The following is a 20,798-nucleotide window of genomic DNA, read 5'->3' on the forward strand; positions in this document are numbered from 1 at the left end:
TGTAAACGTCTCAAGATAGCCATGTTTGGCTTGAAATTTATATATATTAGATTCGTAGTAGTAAAGATCAGGGCGTAAGTTCCAAAACTTTGGAACAAGCACGGCAGCGCGTGCACAATTGCATACGAAACAACTTCCCGCCGACCCTCCGCACGCAGCCGCGGTGCACGCTGGGAACGTCTGCCACAATACCAGCCAACTCGCGTAAGCATGGGCGTCCGGAATGGGGGGCAAGGGGGGGGGGCAAATGCCCCCCTTGGAAAATGGGATATTTTTATGCATGACAAAAAAGGTGCACAGCTTGGTTGGCCCATAATTAAAATAATTTTGCCATGATGGACGGAAGAGAGAACTGAACGACACCGACGTTCTCTCCTTTGTCCCGTCCTTTACCGCAAAGTTTTTTTTTAATTATGTACGTGAGCCAACTAGCCCAACAATACACGCTATTGAAATGATTAGCACACTCAGGTCCTGCGTATCCGTATGTAAGGCTCTTCAGCACTGCGGTCAACATTGCACTATAGACACTACTGCCTGTGCTGGCTATTGAAGATCGAACAAATTCTGAAATTTTGAAGTTTTTTTGTTTATTTTTCTAAACTCTAGATTTATTCAATCTTACTGCAAGAACTTCAGTTTTCGGACAAATTTCCAGCTATATCTAGCAAAACATCGTCACCGCTACACCTAGTAGGGAGAGTGTAACATCCTCCCGTGCCGTCCCATCACCTTGTGCACCTTTTCCTTCGGAATTGCGAAATGTCGGTACCACCCAAGCCCCGAAACAAAACCTATAAATCAGCCCCTCAAAACGCTTGTACGCCTGTATTGCATTGAAAGGCAGGGACGCCAGTAGTATTTCTATTGCGTGAGCCATTTCAACAGACTTCATCACACATGTCATCTCGCAATTAGCCCAGAAAAACCCGAGGCTTCTGCAGCTGCTACTCAAGGAAAATTGACGGAGCGCAGTTGTATGTATGCGAACGTATTGTGCTGTGTGCTGGTGATCAGTTTGCGTGAGTCGAGAACCCTCACGAAGCGAGACTGGCCACTCTTCTTTACAAACTGACAGTAACTATTCTCATTTTCTTCATTAACTTTATTTCTTTGTACGGTAATAAAATACAATGTATATACTCTAAGTCTGGTTCTAATTCGCTGTTTGTAGTCTTTGTAACCACAAATAGCGCTTTTTTGGTGCTATCACAACCGTACTCCTGCACCCCCCCCCCCCGCTAATGGATACCCCCTCTTGCAAAAAGTTCTGCGAACGCCCTTGAGCGTAAACAACACTGTCGCATAGTGACTACGTTTTTCATTAGATGCCCAATGTTTTTCACTAAGCAAATAACATGAATCATGTTATAATGCAGCACGTACGGTTTCAATCAGAAGTTAACTGAGTAGCGAATCTGCCGCAGACTTTTATCGGCGTACCATGTGAGAACGGTAATAGGCGGTAACCGAGCCCATTTGCCATGAGCTCCTGCCAGCTTCAATTGCAGTTTCGGCGGAATTGCCGCGTTCGGATCCTACACGAGTCAGCAACAACTGTTTCTTTGACATACCTTCAATACATAATTCCTGACTTCACAAAACATGCCATGCCACGGGGGAATTGAAATTTCGGCATAATTAGTGCAGTTCCTCTGGTGATAAAGCGTCAGTTTCGCCAGGAAAGTGCTGACGGTACTAAAAAAACATCATATTCCCTAAACAAAACAAAACAAAGTTGTATGTGACTTTTAAGGCCTTTAAATGACACTGTGGCAGAATGAGGTACAACCAGCTTAACCCGATACTGTAGTTCACGGCTTCCTTAGCACTGCCGTCCACCTTGTCTCAAAATACAACATTCTCAAACCCGACAAAATTTAGTTATTGTCCAAGACGGTATTCAGGCATGGTGTTCAAACTTTCATTAGGCTAACACAGACCCAACTTGGATTTTCCTTGGTGCGTGGTCCTGGCTCTTCGTATTTTGGCGCGTAGATTTTCATTCTCAGTTATCGCAAACTAGGCCACCAGTTGTCCAACGCCCCAGCTATTTGCGTAACCACCAGTAAAACTGCTTTGTTATGCACAACCTTCACAAATCGATGCTACGAACCTCTCCCCAGATATGCGTCAACCGCGCAATATTGCTTCATAGTTTTCATTTGATTCATGATTCCAGTGTCTGTGCCAAAAGTTTCTTTTTTTGGAATTGAATGAGGGTAAGCGGCTGGTATGTTTCATCGCTTGTAGTGCATAAAGATGCAACAAGCTCACACGAATTGCAGATTGCATACATTTTGAATATTATCCCGAGTGTTGGAAATTCACCTATTGCCCGGACAGCATCATGCGCGCGTATAAAAAGGATTCATTTTGAAGCTTCGCCTTCTTAGTGGTTGGATTTATTGGCTAGTAACTTGGCTTTTGAGGGTCCTGTCACCTAGCTGCATATGGGGCGGTGGTTTTCCTAGGGCGAACAACCACTAACTATATCTATTTGCATTCTGTATTACCGAGCCTGGAGAGTACATATACATAGGAAGCGTAATGTTCGCTGGTTGTTTTCTCGGGGCATCCCCTCCAAGCCGCATCAGCGCTAGATATTGAACCCCAGAAATCCTTAACCGACAAGCTCAGATGCCGATACAAAACTGTGCATTTTTTTACAATACTTTAACGAAGTCAAAGACGACGCAGTTGCATTCAAAGAAAACGAGTTTATTTGAGCGAACTTGTGCTCTCCTAACATTTTAAAGAATACACAGGCGGCGAGACAGCAGTCAAAAAAGTGACGTGCGTAGGCGAGCGTCGAGAGTCGAATGCCGCGGCGTCAGCTCTGCAGGCTTTTATCTTTCTGCGCGAGTGTTTCTGGAACCGTCAATTTACATCCAGAACATTGTAGATCAAAGAAGATCATTTTGGTCTAGTGACGTTAGGGCGATACTGTCAGCTTATCTGAATGTGATAGCCCGTGCGGCATAGAAATAAAGAATGGAAGACGCGCTTCGCTTGGGGAGCAGATAACACAGCAGGGCATGGCCGGGCAGCAAAAACAAAGAAATTTATACAATGTTCGCGGCATTACCCCCTCTCTAAGAGTGCATCGAACCGATGCTAAAATAAAAGACAGTCCAAACAACAGCAAAAAAGTCCGTCATCTTGCATAGTAAGGTTTCAAGCGAACCACATGGACGACTTCGGGCCGCGTGCGTCGTCGTGATGTTCGGGAACCACCATCGGGGATCACCTCGTAAAGTTGGCCTACACGTCGTAGAATCTGGTAGGGTCCGAAATACCGTCGCAGAAGCTTCTCACTTAGTCCGCGTCGTCGGATGGGAGTCCAAACCCAAACACGATCCCCTGTGTGGTACTCGACGTATCGGCGTCGGAGGTTGTAGCGCCCGGCATCCACCAGCTGCTGGTCCGTTATAACAACTAGAGCGAGCTGGCGAGACTCCTCCGCACGCTGAAGGTATCCTTGGACGTCGGGGTTGAGGGCGTCGTCTTCTACATGATGAAGCATGGCGCCAAGCATCGTAGTCGGCAGTCTTGCGTAGACAAGCTCGAACGGCGTCATCAGCGTAGTTTCCTGGATAGCCGTGTTGTACGCAAACGTCACATACAGGAGCACTTCGTCCCAACTGTTATCTGCAACGTCGACGTACATTGACAGCATATCCGCTGTTATCTTGTTCAGACGTTCTGGTAGTCCGTTCGTTTGGGGGTGGTACGCCGTCGTTCTTAGGTGATCCGTGTAGCTGTAGCGTAAGATTCCTTGCATAAGCTCCGCAGTGAAGGCCGTTCCGCGGTCTGTGATAAGGACTTCAGGGGCTCCATGTCGCAGCACAACTTGGTTTATGAAGAACTTGGCGACTTCTTGTGCAGTCCCCCTCGGCAGACCGACGGTTTAGCGCATCAAGTAGTCTGTCGCTACAGCAATCCACTTGTTCTGTGATCGTGACGTAGGGAACGGGCCTAGAAGCTCCATTCCAATCTGTTGAAAGGCCTCGACAGGACGGCGATCGGTTGCAGAAGTCCGGCGGGTCTTGTCGTCGGCGGTTTTCGTCGGTGGCAGTCACGGCAACTCCGAACGTAGTGGGTGACGTCGGATGTAAGACGGGGCCAGAAGTACTTCGCCTTGATTTTTGCTACAAGCTGCGCCGAGACGTCCGGACGACGGATCGTCGTGGCACGCTTCCAAAATTCTGTCACGGAGGTCTGCGGGGACGGCAAGTAGATATCTCGTTCTCGTCCCGGGGCTGAAATTCTTTACGAGGACGGAGTTTTGAGGCTGAATGCTGGTAAGTTCCGCTTGAACGCCCTAGGGACAGCATTGCATCCTTCGAGGTAGTCTATTATAACGCGCAAGTCGGGGTTGGCATGCTACTGGGCGGCTAGGTTGCTCTCAGTCACGACTTCGAAGAACGTGCTGTCTTCATGAGAGTCTTATGGTGGTGGGTCGACGGGGGCGCTGGACAGGCAGTAAGCGTCGGGGTGTTTTCTGCCGGATTTGTAGACGACTGTAACCTCGAACTCTTGCAGGAGCAAGCTCCACCGCCCAAGACGGGCAGAGGGGTCCTTTAAATTGGCGAGCCAACACAGCGCATGGTAGTCTGTCACAACCGTGAATGATCTACCATACACGTATGGGCGAAATTTTGAAATGGCCTGTATAATTGCGAGGCACTCTTTTTCAGAGGCTGAGTCATTTTTCTGCTCCTTCCACAGACCGCGGCTGGCAAAGGCGATTAATTTTTCGGAACTGTTTTGCTTTTGGACGAGAACGGCTCCCAAGCCTATATCACTGGCGTCGGTGTGCATTTCCGTTTCGGCGTTTTCGTCGAAATGAGCGAGCACGAAAGGGTTTTGCAGGCGTTGTTGCAGCTCGCAGAATGCTTTTAAGTGCGAATGCACTTTATAAGCGACCCCAAACCTTCCACCGCCGGCGGCGGCGGCGGCGTCCGCAGTCCTCCTCTCCCTAGCAACGGCGTGGAGCGGAGAGGAGCGTCGGTAGCAACGGCGCGGTGACGTCACTTCACCACGTGACCACGCTCGCTCCGCCTGCTCGCCGTGGCTGCGCGGGTGCGCGCCGCTCCCCGCACCGCTCCTCGCGCCGTGACGTCATGGTATGACGTCACAGCGCGCCTCCTCTCCCCAGCAGCTGCCGCGCGCCTCTTTCTCCACCGTGACGTCACACTCTCTCCTCTCCCCCTCGCTCGGCTGCAGCTGCCGTGCGCCGCTGTCCCTCTCCCCTTGCGCTCGCCTCCTCTCTCAGCCACCTCTCCATCGCGGCCGCCTCAGACGCGAATTCGGTCACCGTCTTAGGAGGGTTGCGGACAAGGCAAGCAAAAAGCTCCTGCTTTACCGCTCGCATGAGAAACCTTAGTTTGTTTTATTCTGTCATCTCCGTATCCGCACGTCGAACCTACCTCTTCATCTCCTCAACAAAGATCACTACCCCTGCGTTGGGGTGTTGCGTGCGCGTTTCTAGCACCGTCGTGCGTTTCTCAGCGCACGACGGTGGCGAACGTTTTAAGGAACTCGCGCTTGAAGAGAGTACAGTCAAAGAGCTTCCATGGTTCTCGAACCAAGTTCGAGCTGCATCCGCCAAATAGAAGAAAGAAGACATGCCGAAACGTTTCTTCGTCATCCCACCTGTTAAAGATCCGAACACGCTCCACTTTCTCCAAGCAGTCCTCAATATCTACCGTGGGGGATCCATAAAATGATGGTGGTTCTCGGAGTTGCTGCAGAACTACAGGATGGCTCGTGGTAATTGTGGATGCGTTGTTCATGGCAACGGCCATGACGTCTTCCGCCTTCAATTTATCTGGCAGTCCAAACTCCGGCTCTAGGCCTTGCTGTCGGCGGCTGGCACGAGTTGGGCTTGCTTGACGACTTGAAGAGGGGTGAGGTTGCATGTACCCCGCACCTTCACAGGATGTGACGTTGCCAAAGACGACGCAGCTGTCTTAAGAAAAACAAGTTTATTGGAGGGAGCTTGTGCTCTCCTAACAACTCAAAGAATACAAGGCGGCGATACAGCAATAAAAAAAGCGACGTGCGTAAACTGGTGCCGGCGATTCAAATGCCATGGCGTCTGCACGAGTGTTTCTGGAACCGTCGATTTACTTCCAGAACATTGTAGATCAAAGAAGATCATTCTGGGCTAGTGACGTTAGGGCGAGACAGTCAGCTTCTCTGAATGTGATAGCCCGTGCGGCACAAAAATAAAGAGTGGAAGACGCGCTTCGCTTGGGACGCAGATAACACAGCCGTGCATAGCCGGACAGCAAAAACAAACTTACACAAGGTTCACGGCAATATGAAGGTTCCAGGTTGGGTTCGTAGTAATGTGAATGCCAAGGTATTTGTACAAAGCAACTGATTATAATTCGACATTCTTAAGAGAATATTTTGATGGATTGGTTTTAGTACGAGAAACACGCATTGTCTTGCATTTGTTAGTGTTGAGTTCCATCGGCCAAGTTTTCGACCAATTAACAACAGAATTTAAATCAGACGGCAAAATGACAGCGTCGTTATCAGAGGTTATTTCATGGAAAATCACACAGTCATCACCAAATGATAGGACACTATATTTCATCAAAGACGGCAAGTCATTTTTGTAAATAAGATACAAGAGGTGCTCAAGGACCGATCCCTGCGGTACACCTGTATAAACAGGGCTGAATGAAGAGCAAGAATGATTAGCGAGAACAAACTGCGAACAGTCAGTCAAAAAATATTCAATTCATTTCAACACACTTCTGTCAATGTTTGACTGATTTAGTTTATGAAGCAATAGCCCGTGTAAAACCTTATCGAATGCCTTTGAAAAATAAAAAAATATGCAGCTAGCATGCGAAGATCTATCTAAAATTTGATGTAATTTGGGAGTAAAATAAATTAGTTGGGTTTCACAGGAGTATGTCTTGCGAAAACAGTGTTGGGCTGCTGCGAAAAACGAGTTGGATTCCAGATAATTAACCAAATTACTGTAGATGAGATGTTCTAGTATTTTGCAGGAGTTACTGGTTATAGAAATAGGGTGATAATTACATGGATTATTTTCTTTGCTGGACTTATAAACTGTAATCACCTTTCCTATTTTTCATTTCTTAGGAAGCGTACCCGTGTCGAATGATTGCTGAAATATTTTTGTTAATATGATAGAACAATAAACACCGGTGGTTTTCAAACATTTTGTGCTAATGCCCTCAAAGCCAGGAGATGGGGAGCTCAGTGATAAGTTTAGAGCTGCCGGAAACATTGATTTGTACTGGGGGCATAGCTGCGCAACTGAGTGCTTGGGTTGGAGGCTTCGCAAAGGTAGACGCCGTGGAAAGGTTTTTTTTACGAATGTTTCGTTGAGGAGCATAGCACAAAGATTGCTGGGAACTGGCTCGTCAGATGGGTCGTTTAAGGTGACGGTGTCATCGAACGGAGAGTTTAGCGAAGCGCCCATTGTCCCCGTCCCTGATAGCGTCCACGTCCATGGCACCAGTCCAGTTCAACAGCAACAATCACGCTCCCGTGGTCTTCGTTATGGCAATCCAGTCTATCTGGGGCGGTATTCTCGTAACTGTCCCTTTTGAAAACGTCCCTTTTGCGTCCCTTTCATCGTGACGTACTTCCGGTTAATCAGAGGGCCCTTGATTCAAATACCGTAACTGTTCTTGCAAACGCATTTTAAAGAACTGAAACCGTACCAGAGTATTTTTTATGTGTTTATTGTTCCGCCAGCAAACCAACAATAAGGCGACGAAAAATCGTCTGCTCCAAATCGTCTGCTCCGAGTAGCCACGGCTCATAGCTCCGCCGTGCTGGCATGGCGTCACATCCGGGTGTTCGCTTTTAGCCAATCAGGGCTCGTTCAAAAGGGACACTTTTGAAAGGGACACACAATGGAAAAAACACGGGAATACCGCCCCTGATGTCACTGCCTCAGACGTAATCAAGATTGTTTCTGATGCTTTTTGTCAGCGTTTTTTCTTTTCTAAGGTAATGTATAGTTATTGCTACCATGTAATTTAACCTATTCACACATCCTTCTTTTCGGTTGCTGCTATTAGTGTATTTTAAGTTATTCTGCACAGAAGGTACTGCTACAGTCTCCGACCTTGGGACCTCCTTCTGTAAATAACCCGCTTGTGTCATTTTAAGATATTAATACATTGTTTGATTGATTGCTTGAAATTTTGAGCTCGGCCATCTTATTAGCGTCACCATTTTGTTAGAAAGACCGAGTCATGCGCCCCTTAAAGCGAGCGATCTGTTCCATGATGGGGCGGGACAGGCACATCTTTGAATGGTGATGATAATGGGACTATATGCCAGTGGCCGCCTACAACCACTAATATTTTCAAACCTCTGAACCCGCCCCCACAACCGACGACGCCCATAGGTCAAGATTGTTGACGGCGCCAGCATACTTCTGAATCAAGGCGAGTGCCTGGGCCTTGTGGGCGTCAACGGCTCCGGCAAAACCACTCTGCTGGAGATCCTCGTTGGCCTCGTTGTTCCGACGGGGGGCGGTGCGTACACATCGGCGCTGTCCCTGGGCGGGAATCTCCGCTCCTGGCAGCAAAGCATCGGATATGCCCCGGACGGCATCTCCGAGCAGAGTCTCCCGCCCCTCACCGTCGGCGAGTATCTGGACATGGTTGCCAGCCTTCGTGGTGTCACCGCAAGGCGATTGGCCATCGCAAGTGCCCTCACCCTCATGTCGGGCAGACTGAAGGCGGATAAGCGAATCAACACGTGCAGGTTTGTACACGAGCGCATCCTTAAACCTTGACAGCAATTGATTAATGTGGCAGCAGTATATGCCTCGTTGGAAGGTGACGCCAAATGCAACGGCATTGACAACATTCGTTCAAAAGCTCACGTGACCCATTGAAAGCCAGCAGCGAAGCAAGCGTGCGAATTGATATGCGACGAATAAGGATACCAGACATACACTCTAAGCTCGGTAACCCTTAATAGAGGTATACATTTTCGAATTTTTGTAACCTATAATTTATAAGGTACAAATGTAACCTATATTTTCGTAACCTTTATATACGTACACACGTAAGGGTTACTCAGTTATGGGTTACTTTGCAGCTTTCAGCATGTATACCTTTATATAAGTTACATCTACCGCCGTCCAAGGCCACACACCTGGAAGCTGTCATCTTGCGCGCCAGGCGCGCTTTCGCCGGCGCCGCTTTGGGAACACCCCGAAAACGCCTTTCCCGCGTGGTAAACAAACATCGCATTAGTAGAAGACGATATGTGCGACCATGCTGTCCATTGCGCCGTCTAAACTTTTGCGTCGGGTGTCTTTTCTTCGTCCCTTGAATAACTGCCGGCCACACGGCTGGGGCTAAAAAGAAGTTACTTTTATAATTCCTAAAATTGCGGTGCCAAAAAGCTGGAAAATGTTCTCTTAATATATATGCATTGCATTACCTGTTCGATAATTGTTACCCAGGTTGTCACCCAAAAATCTTCGTGAGTATTGGCAACGCTTAAGTCTTATAAACAGGCATAACTAAATTTGATGTTTGCATCAGGTTTGTGCCGTTTAAGAAACCCGTATCAAACATGCATGATAGGTCTTTTGGTAAATTGCGGGCATGAATTTGAGCTTTAGTTAAACAACATTAGGCTTTAGTGAAACCAAGCTTGAGTGGAAACATGCACTTGAAAGTATACTTCAAAAAGACGCCAAAGTTATGATAACATAACCTTAAGCCAAAAATTCTTGTCTGACAACTTAGGCCATGATTATCAAAAGAGAATTGCAGTACATGCACACATATTTGCGCATTTCACATTTCCAGAAGTTTGGCATCAGCAGTTTTGAACATTCACATTTATTATTATGAAACACCTGTGGGCTATTTATTAAAAAGCAAAGCTGCGAACCACCCCAATCTTATTATCGTTCCTTAATGAGTATTAGACGAGTGCGGATTCCTGGGCGAATTGGTGTTTCCTATATTGCTTTAGACTTCCAGCTAAAATTTGGTTTATTCATATATCTTTATTAAACCTATTTAATAAATGTTGCGTGAACAGCTTCACAAACATGGCCAAATATACAGATTCTTTACCTCAATATTTGCACGGATTTATGCAATGTATTTCGAATTGTTTGGATACTGCCATTGAACAATTTCAGACGAATTCGAGTTTTAGCTACATTTATAAGATGCTTCTCAGAGGTGCACTTTCCCAGTACAGCGTTATTGTCATGGTTCCCCCCAGAAAAACGCAGAATGTGGGAAAGTAGAAAGAACATTTATTAAAAATTCACTGTTTCATACAAAGCAGTGTTTATGGCTATGTTCCCTACATTCTCCGTTTCACTCAGTCTAATATTACACTTGGAATTCACTCGTCTTTGCGAATCCATCTTTACTCCTCTCTACAGGTTCCTCTTTACAGTTCCACCTGAGTTGTGATTCCCACGCCAAGTTATCGTTTTTTATGAAGCACTAACAAGCTTCTAGGCCGATTTCAATCTGTCTTTTGGACAAAATTTAAATGGGACATACAATTTCCTGCATGAAAAAAGGCACTTGTAAAAATTCATAGATAAGCTTCGCAATTTATGTAGTTCACAAGGCACAAAATCAGGGCACGCTGAAGATTTCTCGAGGTCATCTGAATAACTTGTTCCCTGCTGCCGCAGATGGAGGTATATATGTGAGGGGCCGTCACTTGGATTTCCCCACCTTGAAGAGCCATCTAGAGAAAATTTCCGAAAAAGAACAAAATCCAGTGCAACCATAAGCCCCTCACACCAAACCACAGGCATGTAAAGTACGAAAAATATATTACACGATAATGAAGACGGAGATCAGAGAATGAAATGAAAGGCCACACCAGAGAAGGAGTGATTTACGGCCTTTCAAATAATTTTACATCATTTCAGTAATCGTTACACAGAGTAATTTGGCTGCATTGTTCAGAGCACGAAGCCACTATAGCCATACCGGCCAACCTTCCCAATTTTTAATCGTGCCGTGTTCCAGTTTATCCCCGAAATGTTTCTGTATGCTCACCCAGAACAGGCAGAAACTTTGGGCTACGAGGTAAACTGACATACATTTGCAAAAGAGAAAGCAAAAACATTTCCGCGCCTTCATGTGGAATCACTAGTACACGCAATAGAGCGAACGTCGCACTAAACCCAGGAAACGTGCTTTCACGATGCTGACGCCGTCTGCGTCACATTTTTGGCTGTACTTAAACATCTGCCTCTCCCCCCTTGTACTGGCAGTTTCATTTTGAACACGGATCCCACGTGGAAGCAGAAACTTTTTTCAGTTCAGTAAAGTGTTCTTATCGGTGGTTTCTTCCTCGGCTATCAGTAAAAAGGAATCGCCAACTTACATTTTTTCTTCGTCCAGATGTGTTGTGAGAGAGGATACATCTAGAACTTGCACTAATCTTCAAGTGGCATTCCCAGGAGGTCTGTACCTGTAATGACTCGAAGAGTTATTTGGGTTAAAATGTATTAGGCTTTAGAGCTGGGCAGTTGGTATACATTCATAATGAAAGAAGAAGGCGAAGAAAAGAACATTGCACAAGCACTCACAACGGGAGCTTTCTTAAAGAGCTCTTTTCGAAAAAGAGTTCTTCTTGTTGGTTCTGGAAAACCACGCATCTTATAGAATAGCTAGAGGTGCTGAAAAGCTACAAAGCTCCATGCTGAGGAAATCGTTATGTGAATTCATAACGTTCATGTAGTAACGGACTGATAGAGTCACTAAACATGAGGCAAAATAAGATACGAAATATAACATCATAACACTTGAAGAAAGGCCTCGCATTTTTACAAGTGAATCATACTTTTGTCTGTGCAGGCCTGGGTGCCATCTTTATAAAGAATATTTGAATGAATGTGTTTTAGTTATTGCATTTTCATACCGTTGTTTCCACTGAAATCAGACTTCATTTCAACATGTGTCATACGCAGGGGAGTCCTGGTTGTCAGATCAAGGAACACTGACTGCAAGAAAAACAGTAGTGCTGATAAGTCATGGTATAGGTAGCCAGATGCAACCACACTTTTCGAGCAGCCAGGAACCAATGAGGGTGCAGCACCCATTTTTACACCTGCACCTGTCTCTGTGTAATTCGCCACAATTTCTGTATCATCAAAAAACAACAACAATCAAGAAGCCTGCCTGCTTGCTCATACATACCAACATTCTGTATAGTCACTTTACTGCACTACACTAGGCTCACGCGAGACAACCATTTGCCCTGCAATACCGCGCGAACAAATAAACGACTGATTTGTGCGAATGAGAATACTAAACCCACTTAACATGGTGAAAATGGCCCGCTATATCAAAATGACTAACACCAAATTTACCCACTCATAGAAAATAATGACAAAAATGAAGAGTGTTGTACATATGAAAACTTTTTATTGTGCGGAGAAAAAAGAGGCTTGTGCTGGACAAAAGTGAGTTTAGAAATTTCGGGCAGCATTTAGTGTACTACTTTTCTGCAGCACACACCTTGTGTTTATCCGGATATATTACTACAAGACCAATAAACTAGACACCATTCCGAATATATGCAGCGAGAAAAATGAACATTTCCCGACGGCTGAAACAAAATGATAATACCCAGAGAATAGCGCGATAATATAAGACGTTAATGGGAAAAAATTCAATTATTCAAAGAGAGCTACCTGACAATTAAATGGGCCAATAACTCGTCAAGTGCGCCCGATGCAGCCAACAGCGTAAACAAAACGCTCAACACATGACGAAGGCGCGCAAACAGAGCAGAAAGCAGGTCACGAGCGCCGTTATGTGTTATAATGCACGCGCTTTCCCGATCGTCCGCTCTAGTCTGATGCAACGAACGCAAGCCCGTGATTTCATTCAATTGCCGTCGCGGACAATAGAAAACATACAGCGAAGCAACCAGTCAGGTAACGAAAATCCCTCTCGAATGCTACAATTTCAAATTGAAAAGCTCCCAGCGAAAAGATACATCAAATGAAAAGACGGAAACCGTTACCGGAATATACTCACCGAGTTCGCTTTCACTGGCGCCGGGGCATTGGTCCAACAGGCGAACTTGATGCTGGTCGTAGAAGAATGGGCCGTGTAGCGCTGACAGTCACAAATGGGCTCGCCGCAGCCTCCATGACTCGCGCCGACAAATAAGTCTTCTAACAGCAATCCTCCCTTCATCGTAGGGGTATCACAGAGGTAAAAAGGCTCGAATGGCGCGAAAACGCGGCCACCGGGCCTGCGGGCGCCGCCATTTCTCTATATCCCGTCATGCGACGGAGAAATCAACGGCCGCCTGGAGAGAAGGCGCGACGAGCATCTCTTATAGGTTACAGGGCGTTTTATAGGTTACAACGTAAAGGTTACATGTCAGGTTTTGTTTATGTAACCTATAAATCATTAATGTAACCTATAAACCACTTTTACTTCACGCTTGTAAGCCTTAAGATGGACTGGGATAAAGAAAACATCAAAATGGATCCATTGTAACCTTTATTTTATAGGTTACTTTCGTTTAGAAGTTACATTATGGGTTACCAGGATTAGAGTGTAGTTACTGATGGATCATTGATTGATAGCAATCATTGCTTGATTGTAGGGGTTTAACGCGCCGACGCAACGCCGGCGATGAGGCCCGCCGTAGTGGAGGGCTCCGGATTAATTTTGATCACCTGGAGATCTTTAACGTGCGCCGCAATCTCGCACACAAGGGCGTTCTTGCTTTTCGCCTCCATCAGAAAAGCGGCCGCCGCGGCCGGGAATCGAATTCGCGACCTCGTTCGCAGCAGCGCAACGCCTTAGCCACTGAGCCACCGCGGCAGGTGATTGATAGCAATGACTGTAAGTGTAAAATTTGAGTAGAATTATTGGGTTTAAGATTAATTAGAATGAAACAATACGGGTTTACGTAGATGAAAGAGGATTGTGATGGAATAAAAGTTATTATGGTTGATTATAGTGGAATAAAGACGGATTGAGATACATCAGGACAGTAAAATATCGTGGCTATAGCGTCGACTGGTGGACGGTATATACAAGGTACCTGTCACATTAAATGCCTGTCTTCCCCTCAGAAATTCCTAAGCAGACTACAGTGTTAAGATTTAAGCTTGAAATTAAGACTTCAGCTTTGAATTGAAATTTAGATTCAAATCTGTTCAGAAAATACAAAAGTATATTAAAGTCCAAAAATTTACAAACGTCTTCTCTTGCCTCGGCGGATCGGTTTAACCATGTCCATCTGAATTTAGATCATGCTCTTTACTGCAAACAAATCATTTATGGTTCGAGTTAGCTCTGTTCTAAGCAGCAAACAGGCATCTTTTGCCGGCTTGTTGCTTGGGAATTAGGTTTTTTGTTGTTATGGTAAAATTGAAGGAAACAAACCTCAAATTTTGAAAAAGATTGTGTGGCTGCAAACATGCCTCCGAAATCTCGGGCATTGAAAGCAATAGCCGGCGTCTTGAAACCTACCACAGCTCATTGCTGTTGTCTTCATATTTGATAAATATTGATCCAATAAAATAAATAAGTTTGCTTTGTGGAATTAAAAAACTATCAGCTTTTTAAATAAAAACCCAGGATAAATGAAACTGGGACATAGAAAAACTTGAAAATTAGAATAAAAATATGGAATAATGTTGAATAAAAATACAGTTTGGAATTAGAAACTCTATTGATATTTTAGTACTGTGTGAATAACACGGTAGTTTAGTGTTCTAAAAACCTGAGATATCTTGGCATAAAAACCACGGGCAAACTCAGCCTAAATGAACACGTGGATCTCTAACGCGGATCAAGCTAGCGCAAGCTTGGGTTGTTACCACGTAAACAAGGAAATGCTCCTCGAGATACCACGCTCAAGCCATACACTGCTATTGTTGCGCGAAGTCTATAATACGCTGGTAGTTTGATCTTCATCAAAAGTACAAAATAGAAAAATTATTGTGTTCAGCGAATGGCGGCAACGTTTATTTTTCTGATAGCAGCAGTTAAAACAAATTGGGAATCATGCATGCTCGCCTGCAGGCTACTCTCACTACGATGGTTATGCGGCAGAAGATAGCACAATTTAAGTGTTTGTACGAACAGCTGAACATGAAATTGTTGCTATTGGCGTCCTCCTGGAAGAGTTTCACCGAGAACTACTCCCGCTTATACTTCTCCACTGTGAAGACAATTGCCGAGTAGAATAAATTAAACTACTGTGAATTTTCACTTAACGCAGTTGACTCATTTGAAGAAAATTGAAAGCATTTTTTTTGTATTACCGCCCTGTAACAGCCCGGAAGGGCTCAGTGTTAACACTAAACGCTGGAATAGTAGCACCAGCAGCTGTTTAGTTTTGATTTTTCATAGTTCTGGCGAATATGATGTTATTATTAACAAAAGTGGGAGCACTCAAAACTATCTAGCCGACCAAGTTACACAGTAAAACAGAGCAATCGTCATGACAGACTGAATGTTACACTTTACGCCATTACCCTAGAAAACAAGTGGCTTACAGCTAGTCATTGGATCAACAAGCGTAAATGGAATAAACGAATGTTGTAGAATACTGGGCAACAAAACGGAAGATATCTTTCCTAAGTATCAAATATTATAGCTTTCTCAAGTAAGATTACTCAAACGGATTTGCCCGCACACTGTTTGCAATATGCGAAAACAATGGCGGCACTTGTATGCATCCTCATAACGATGCTTAAGGCGACGCATAGCCGCAAGGGCATTCAAGGTCGTCTAAAATGCCCGTTTGATAAAACGAACCCTCCATTATATTTTTTTTCAGTTTGAGCACAACGTGGCTCCCATTCCTAACTCCTTCATATACGCTCTTATTGAAGAACGTATAGTAATATTAGGGCCTCCGGTGTGTAATTAATGGTGCACAAAAGGTACAAATAGTTGGCCTAAATGTTTCGATAACTCATAAAGCACGTCAGTGTATCGCTCGGTACTGGCGCTTAGACCTACGAATATCTGAACATCTATTGCCGGGATAATGCCAGGCAACACGATGGTAAAGTGAACGGCACCACACCAATATTGTCGCGTGCTCAGGGAACATTTTCTCTATGCTGCTAGCACTGGCAGTGCTCATAACTAACAACGCTTCCCCCCTTAATGCAATGCGAATGGGGGTTTCCTCGCGTTATCTCCAAAACATCTCACACAAGCACAAGCCTCACGACAGGCAGCGCAACCTAGAAACGTATTGAGTTAATTTAGATCGCTTCTAAACAATGCTCTTTTCAATTGTTTCAAAACACATAAGGGCATAAATGCCGCAATGCCTAAACTGCCTCATGTTTCAAATATTATTGCACTCTTCAGGAGAAGTAGATCAAGAAAGGCTAGTCTATATAGATTAGTCGGTGCACTGGAGGGAGCAATGAGAAAGTGGCTATTTTGGCAAGGCAATGAACGAGCTCACTGAAACATATACAAACATGTAATACACCGCACTGGTAGTACAGGGGCTAAAGGGTAGTACTCTTGAGCGCGACGATGCGGTTTTGAGCTTAATTGTGGTGGCTTCTTTTCAGAGGCACGTGAAAGCGGAAACGCCCGTGTGACGTGATTTCCGCCCGTGTAAATATCTCCAGGTGGTCAAAATTATTCTGGCGCCCTCAACTCAGAAGCACCTTAGAATCGTTTAGTAGCTTCGGCGGGTACCCCATATTCGGAACCTCTGAAAATTCGCTGCAGCCACGGCGAGCTGAAGATGTTACTGATCTCGAGCGCTGCCATCGGCGTGCCCCCCATCTTGCTGGTCGACGAGCCGTACTCGGACGTGGAGCCGCTCTATCGCAACGACATCATCCGCATGCTGCAGGTCCTCAAGGGCAGCCAGGCAATGTCGATCATCATGACATCGCATCGGTGAGACCTCTCAACTGCCTCGCGATAGAGTAGTACACGCTCCCTTCTGGATCACTTGACCAACCGAAGGGCCACCCTAACTCGGAAGAATAAAACTACCGATATGCACTAGTTATGTGCTCGGAATAAAGTGGAATTGTAGTAAGAAGCCTGATCATCAAGTTATTAGATGTTACCATTCGTTTCTATTAGCTTACGGTGGTTATTCAGGCCGATCATAATCGTAGATTTAACGCGATCTATAGGCCGTTATCACGCCACAGTCGCCATAACATGATTTTTCGCGACAACTGTACTCGTGATGTCGCTTTCGCCGATGTCAATTGAGAGATTCTTGCCGTCGCGTTTCAAACGGTTAGACTATTAGAAAAAGGTTGATGGGAGGGCAATATTCACCCATGCACCCCGTACAGATGCTTCACTAGTGAAAGAGTAACGTGCGGCCGGTGCCTTGCCTTACGTACCATGCATGGCCTACCCACTTCGAAGTAACGTAAGGCAGGTGTTTGTCACTCAAAAGTTTTATAATTCCGTATGGTCCATCCTTTCCATTTGTAGCGTGCTTATCGGGACCCGATTGGGCACTTGCGCTTTCGTTCCGGTCGGGTGCCATAGCTAGGCGGGCCAGCCCTCGCCGTGCGCGCACTTTTCTTTCGGTGGCAGGCTATCGTCCTCCCAGGGCTTGCGCGCGCAGCCGCAGTTTGGGTCCGGTACGAACGGTACGAACGCAACAGATGGAGCATACGTAGTTCTAAAACTTTGTATCACCACGTTGGCGCTACACTGGCCACAGCGCCACCACTCGTGTCACTGTTCTGCCCTACTATAGTAGAAATTGTTATGACGGCAACGCTGTCCTGCCTCTCTCATACTGTTTTGTAGAGTAGACTATCAACAATGTAAGGGAATTAGAATTAACACACAAGACACCACCGCAATGTCGAAACATTTACACCACCGCTAGTTTGACCGCCTTCGCTACCAGAGCCGTTGCCACGGCATCTTCATGAGGTTGGCGATGTTGGCGACACAATGTTTGGCGACCGCCTTGCCTGCTTCCTAATTACAGTGTCATCCTTGCAGCCTTCATTAACTGGCCGCTTGCTTGCACATGCTTTCGCAGCATGTCCCACTGCGAGGTCTTGTGCGACCGCGTGGCCGTCATCGAGGACGGCAAGATTGAAGCCTTGGGTGACGCGCTGCAAATGAACCAGAAGTACGGGCGCAGCTACGTGGTCTCCATACGGCTGCCCCTGGAGCGCCGCTTCGACTACGTGCTGCAATATCACATCGGGGAGAGCATGCAGGAGGCCTTCCACCAGTGCACCTTCTGCTACAACTACAAGGTACCGCGGGTCGCTTGTGTAGAATCAGAAGCTTAATTTGCGCTGCATATGATACATTTTTTAACAGCGAAACTGTTGAGCAAATCGTTTGTGGAAGGTGTCCGTAGTTTTAAAAATACTACGAAAATGCTCAGTGCTCGTTCACGCGTGCCTCGAGCGCACGTTTGTCAAGCCAAGCATACCAACATAGGAAGAGCGACAAACATTGGCCCCCCAAAAAAGCCCAGCGTTCGCCGTATCGCGGCATGAATTGCTCGGAATGAGAAAGACACGTCATAGCGTACGCCCATTGGTCGTTCGTTCCTGTGTCCTCATGCGTAATCGCTCTGTAGCGTTAAAGAGCCGCGACTCGAATGTCTAAGCTTCTGTAGGGGATCATTGACTCCTCATTGCCCGGCCACGGATATTTCGCACAGGCAAAGAAGAGGCCGCGCTTCGAGAGACGGTAAGTCGCGCTTGCCGAATTCCGTACGAAAGCATATACCAGAACGACGACCGCACTGTGCCCTGTGTCATCATAGGGTCATTCAAATGAAATTCCGCTGACATCAACCATGGCCCCACAAAAATAATAAAACTCAACTGTGTCCTTCAATGATCACCTACAACAGCTTCGGCATTCAAGTCTCGCGCGCGAGTGCAAATTTCCCTCAAATTTTTCTACCGGAGAGCTTTTGTAGGCGAGATTTCCTTGCTTGTTTATTGCACGGTCATCACCCGGTTAGTATATTTTTAATGCCGGAAACGCGATGATGTTATCGGCTCTTTCGGGGTGCGCACTGCACGTCGCAGGATCACCTTGCTCGATTCCGGGTCCATGAAGAAAACATTGCGAAAACGCGCGTCACCTGCTCCACTGCCGATAGAGCTTAATAGCAGCTTTTTTGCCGGGAAGCATGCAACTGGAAGACTTTTCTACGAAACCTAAATTACAGATCCGGTCAGTATTCCAACTGGAGTTGATGGTGTTATTCTTCCTAGTTGACTGAGCTTTGATCAGAGCTTCGGTGCGGTTTGTCCAAACGTTGTGGGTTCGAATCCCACCAAATCAGCACGTTTTTAAAGCAAAGCTTTCTACCTCTACCCTCCAAGGGTTCTTTCGCGACCGTTGGTGTCACCAGAAAACTCCAGCGAACAAATAAAAGAATTCACTGGCACCGCCGGGAATCGAACCTGCAACTAACAGACTAACAAAGCGAGAGCCCGTTGTCTTACCGACTTAGCAACGAGCCCACGCGAAGACGGGGAAGACGGGTGGTGTACTCACCAAGCACATCTACGGGTTTACCCCCTGCGTTCTCGCTGAATGCCACGCGAAAGCGTCACGCGACCACTCACGCCCGTCTAGCGGCCCTGTGCGCACCTTGCTCATGTGCTAAGAGTTACAAAAATTAAAGGAAGCTCACACCAATGCATGAAATCTCAATTCTAGTACGCCAATGTGCTAAAGCCTGAGCCTCCAGTGTTGACGTTCAAAATCACAGCTTCTTGTCGTCCGTCCTCACGCCAAACCTAGGAATACATTCAAATACTCCTTGATGGCCAGGCCATCACTCCAAGCCCCAGGATCAATATCCTGGGCCTACATCTCGAGGCTAACACCAAGAGTGACGTCTCCTTGCAGCGCCTCAAAAACAGCATCAATCAAATCATACACATGATCAGGCGAGTTGCCACCACGAAGCGAGGCCTAAAGGAATCCGGTACCTTTCGATTAATTGAAGCTTTTGTCCTCTCGAGAGTTACTTACGTGTACACCTGTCTTCTTCTCTACAAGGAAGACATAGAGATGCTTTATATAGTGATTAGAAAGGCGTTCGAGCAGGCCATTGGTCTTCTCATGAGTGCGTCCACACAGAGGCTGCTTAGCACGGGGCTCCAGCACGGTGGAAGAGAAGGCCATCTTTCTAACAAGAAGGTCCGATTCAGAACTGCGGTGGGTAACCGCATGATTCGCCAGATTGGCTGGGCAGCCCAGAATGTCACTCCGCTTGATGTACTCCCAGACTCTTGGTGACTAAAACTAAAGATGCTCCCTTTGCTTAGAAATATGAACCCCTCACATGACGAGGGTCACCAAAAAGCACGGGCTCAGGCGCTAAACGCCACCCTCAGTGGGGATCATGCAGTTATCTACACAGACGCCTCCAAACATCGAGGGCAGCAATACGCCATCCACGTGGCTACCTCCAGAACCAACCTCCTTGCGTGTACCTCGCTTAGGACCCAAGAAATGACGGCAGCAGATAAGGCAGCCATCACCTTGGCCCTCACTCAACCAGGGGTTCGGAGGGCAGTCACCGATTTCCAGCAAGCCGACTGGAATTACCAGTCGGGTTGGGTGTCCCGACCTGTACTGCGCGGGCTATAAAGCACTCCCAAAACGGTTCCATTCAGCTCATCTGGACACCCCCTCACGCTTCAATGAAGGGGAACAAATACGCCGCCCACCCAACAAGCCTGCGCTTCTTCCCACAGCCTACGGGTCTTCACTTAATGTATCCGAATCGCTACGACGCCGAATGTAAGTTTTGCT

General features: G+C 46.4%; 1 protein-coding gene across 1 annotated transcript in view; it reads left to right on the plus strand.

The window, feature by feature from the left end:
• Nucleotides 1-20,798, plus strand: part of LOC144168271 (phospholipid-transporting ATPase ABCA3-like) — a 68,743-nt gene that overhangs the window by 37,403 nt on the left and 10,542 nt on the right. Inside the window, exons 14-16 of the mRNA XM_077697287.1 lie at nucleotides 8,411-8,772; nucleotides 16,743-16,916; nucleotides 18,040-18,262. Of these exons, the coding sequence (XP_077553413.1) occupies nucleotides 8,411-8,772; nucleotides 16,743-16,916; nucleotides 18,040-18,262 (759 nt within the window). The remainder of the gene's footprint in view (nucleotides 1-8,410; nucleotides 8,773-16,742; nucleotides 16,917-18,039; nucleotides 18,263-20,798) is intronic.

This window comes from Haemaphysalis longicornis, unplaced genomic scaffold (assembly GCF_048455015.1).
Source record: "Haemaphysalis longicornis isolate Haplotype H1 unplaced genomic scaffold, Haemaphysalis longicornis Haplotype H1 scaffold_2, whole genome shotgun sequence".
In the NCBI taxonomy this organism is placed as follows: Eukaryota; Metazoa; Arthropoda; class Arachnida; order Ixodida; family Ixodidae; genus Haemaphysalis; species Haemaphysalis longicornis.